General features: G+C 39.1%; 1 protein-coding gene across 1 annotated transcript; it reads left to right on the forward strand.

Annotated features, from left to right (window-relative positions):
* On the forward strand, positions 1 to 930 carry OR5H28 (olfactory receptor family 5 subfamily H member 28). Its single transcript, NM_001390371.1, has one exon. The coding sequence runs from the start codon at positions 1 to 3 to the stop codon at positions 928 to 930; it is 930 nt and encodes a 309-aa protein (NP_001377300.1).
* The last annotated feature ends 3,182 nt before the right edge of the window (positions 931 to 4,112 follow it).

The following is a 4,112-nucleotide window of genomic DNA, read 5'->3' on the forward strand; positions in this document are numbered from 1 at the left end:
ATGGAAAAGGAAAATATAACATTGCTGACAGAGTTTGTTCTCACAGGACTAAAGTATCAACCACAGTGGCAAATCCCCTTGTTCCTGGTATTCTTGGTGGTGTACCTCATCACCGCTGTGGGGAACCTTGGACTTACTGCTCTCATCTGGAATGACTCTCAGCTTCACATCCCCATGTACTTATTCCTTGGGAGTCTGGCACTTGTGGATACTTCCATATCATCCACAGTGACTCCCAAGATGCTGGTCAACTTCTTCATCAAAAGCAAGACAATATCTCTCTCTGAATGCATGGTACAATTTTTTTCCTTTACAGTCAGTGCAACCACAGAATGCTTTCTCTTGGCAAGTATGGCATATGATCGCTATGTGGCCATATGCAACCCTTTACTTTATCCAGTGATTATGACGAATAGACTATGCATGCGACTGTTGGTCTCATCATTTGTAGGTGGTGTTCTTCATGCCTTCATTCATATAGGATTTTTATTTAGATTAACCTTCTGCAGTTACAACACAATACATAACTTTTACTGTGATATTATGCCACTGTTCAAACTTTCTTGTACTGACCCTTTTATTAATATTCTTATGGTTTTTATTTTCTCTGGTTCAATACAGGTGTTCACCATTCTGATTGTGCTTATTTCTTATACACTAGTTCTCTTAACAATTTTAAAAAAGAAGTCTGTTCAAGGTATAAGGAAGGCCTTCTCCACCTGTGGAGCCCACCTCCTGTCTGTCTCTTTATACTATGGGCCTCTTCTCTTCATGTATATTCGTCCTGGATCCACACAATCAGATGATCATGATATGATGGACTCTCTCTTTTACACTGTCATAATCCCTTTGTTAAATCCAATTATCTATAGCCTGAGAAATAAGAAAGTCATAGACTCATTGATGAAAATTTTAAAGAGGAATATTTAGGTCTCATAATATCTGTTCTCTTTCCATTAAAACAGTCATAAAACTGCAGATCAGATTTTGTTATGTGTCGACTAGTGTCCAATTTTTTGTAGTTATAACTGTCATTATTTTAATGACCTAAAATGTTAGTTTCTAATAAATTTCTTAAAATGTCTATAGTTTTTTCAAAAACACAAAGGAATTTTAATTAGGTGTTCATATAATACTAAAATAACTAAAGCAGAAAACACATGAAAACATTTTACATGCTTGTATATTCTTCAATATAGTTTTATAAGTGAATTTATTAAGTATAGTTTAAGCACTAAACTAGTGCTGTACCATTGAAAATTACTTGAGCATGATGTCTTTGATACAATATAGCTGTATGAAAGTGAAAGTGAAAGTCAGTTGTTCAGTTGTGTCTGACTCTTTGCAACCCCAAGGAATGCAGCCTGTCAGCCTCCCCTGTCCATGGAATTCTCCAGGCAAGAACATTGGAGTGGGTAGCCATTCCCTTCTTCCCTTCTCAAGGGGATCTTCCCAACCCAGAGATCGAACCCAGTTTCCCACATTGCAGGTGGATTCTTTACCGTCTGAGCCAGCAGGGAAGCCCAATATATACAATATAGTTGTATAGCCTGGAGACACATACCACATTTAACTCCACAGCAGAGGTGGGCTTGTGTTTGAGTGAACAGAGGCAAATCCCAGGAGTTCTGCTAGCCATCAAAAAGTCTTTTACTCCACTTTATTTGAAATATGTTGAATCTCACTTCTTGTGGGGACCGATTCACCAATTTCATCAATTCCAACCTAATCAGGAACACCCTCACAGAAACACCCCCAAATAATGTTTAAGTAGATATCTGGACAGCCCATGGATTAGTTGACACATAAAATTAACAACTACAAGTTCACTTGCTGTCAGCTTAGTGGCCATACACATATCTTAAAATTATAATCTATTTCTAAATAATGATAATAACAAGGAATAATTCCACCTAACATGATACAACTCTGCTGTGTACAACCAAAATGTATTACCTCTTCCCAAGAGTGGAGGTAAAATCTTTGAGTGAGGTTTACTATTCATTTTCTTTGATATCAGGTAATACAATGTCAAATTAACAACACTTAATTATGATAATATAAAGTCAGTACATCTTATGTCTCATGATAAGGGAATAAGAATGGAAAGAAAACAAACACAAGTGTTATACAGACACAAATGTATTCGTATAAACTAAGAAGGAAATCTCTTGGCAATTACAATCCTCCTGTCTATAACTGGACGTGTCATTGTTGTTGGTATTTTAACTAACTTCTTTTACTACCCATTCTGTGTTCTCTTTGCCTTCAGCAAGCACCTGACTCAGATGGTCATTGTTTTTCACTTGGTTCAGTTCAGTTCAGTTCAGTCACTCAGTCGGGTTGAATTCTTTGCGACTTCATGAATTGTAGCACGCCAGGCCTCCCATCGATTACCAACTCCCGGAGTTCACTCAAACTCACGTCCATTGAGTCAGTGATGCCATCCAGCTGTCTCATCCTTTGTTGTCCCCTTCTCCTCCTGCCCCCAATCTCTCCCAGCAACAGAGTCTTTTCCAAAGAGTCAACTCTTCGCATGAAGTGGCCAAAGTACTGGAGTTTCAGTTTTAGCATCAGTCCTTCCAAAGAACACCCAGGACTGATCTCCTTGAGGATAGACTGGTTGGATCTCCTTGCAGTCCAGGGACTCTCAAGAGTCTTCTCTAACACCACAGTTCAAAAGCTTCAATTCTTCAGCGCTCAGCTTTCTTCACAGTCCAACTCTCACATCCATACATGACCCTGGAAAAACCATAATCTTGACTAGACAGATCTTTGGTGGCAAAGTAATGTCTCTGCTTTTTAATATGTTATCTAGGCTGGTCATAACTTTCCTTTCAAGGAGTAAATGTCTTTTAATTTCATGGCTGTAATCACCATCTTCAGTGATTTTGGAGTCCCCAAAAATAAAGTCTGACACTATTTCCACTGTTTCCCCATCTATTTCCCATGAAGTGATGGGCCTGGATGCCATGATCTGAGTTTTCTGAATGTTGAGCTTTAAGCCAACTTTTTCACTCTCCTCTTTCACTTTCATCAAGAGGCTCTTCAGTTCCACTTCACTTGCTACCATAAGGGTGTTGTCATCTGCATATCTGAGGTTATTGATATTTCTAAGGGCAATCTTGATTCCAGCTTGTGCTTCTTCCAGCCCAGAGTTTCTCATGATGTACTCTGCATATAAGTTAAATAAGCAGGATGACAATATACAGACTTGATGTACTCCTTTTCCTATTTGGAACCAGTCTGTTGTTCCATGTCCAGTTCTAGCTGTTGCTTCCTGACCTGCATACAGGTTTCTCAAGAGGCAGGTCAGGCAGTCTGGTATTCCCATCTCTTTCAGAACACACAGTCAAATGCTTTGGCATAGTCAATAAAGCAGAAATAGATGTTTTTCTGGAACTCTCTTGCTTTTTCGATGATCCAGCAGATGTTGGCAATTTGATCTCTGGTTCCTCTGCCTTTTCTAAAACCACCTTGAACATCTGGAAGTTCACAGTTCATGTATTGCTGAAGCCTGGCTGGAGAATTTTGAACATTACTAACGTGTGAGATGAGTGCAATTGTGCGGTAGTTTGAGCATTCTTTTGCATTGTCTTTCTTTGGGATTGGAATGAAAACTGAGCTTTTCCAGTCCTGTGGCCACTGCTGAGTTTTCCAAATGGTGAATGATATTCACCACATGAATGTCAACATTCATCAATACCAACATTAATGTCATCAGTACCAACATTCTTCACTTGGTAGAATGACCCAAATTTCTAAAGAGTCTGGGCCATTAGAACTATTGTGTGGTTTGGCCTCAAAGTTTTTCATTGACCATAATCATGAGAATAACAATGCTAAGAGATACCCTAGAGGGTGTTGTGTATTCCAGACATACTTTTTATTACCTTTTTGTGGAGGAGTCCAGTTTCCTCTTGTTACTTGCTATCAATCACCTCACCCAATATAGCAACTCATTTCTTTGTCTCATGATTCAAAGAAATGGAAAGTCAAAGGGCCTGAGTGGTAGTCTACTTTCAGACCAATGGAAGCATTGTTGTCTGTCTTGGTGGAAACAGGCTGTCCCGCTAGAAGTTTTTCCCTTCACCATTGTCCTTCCTGAATGT

The sequence above is a fragment of the Bos taurus genome, chromosome 1, assembly GCF_002263795.3.
Source record: "Bos taurus isolate L1 Dominette 01449 registration number 42190680 breed Hereford chromosome 1, ARS-UCD2.0, whole genome shotgun sequence".
NCBI lineage: Eukaryota > Metazoa > Chordata > Mammalia > Artiodactyla > Bovidae > Bos > Bos taurus.

Coding starts and splice junctions, on each gene's coding strand:
- OR5H28 (NM_001390371.1), top strand. CDS start 1: ATGGAAAAGGAAAATATAACATTGCTGACAGAGTTTGTTCTCACAGGA.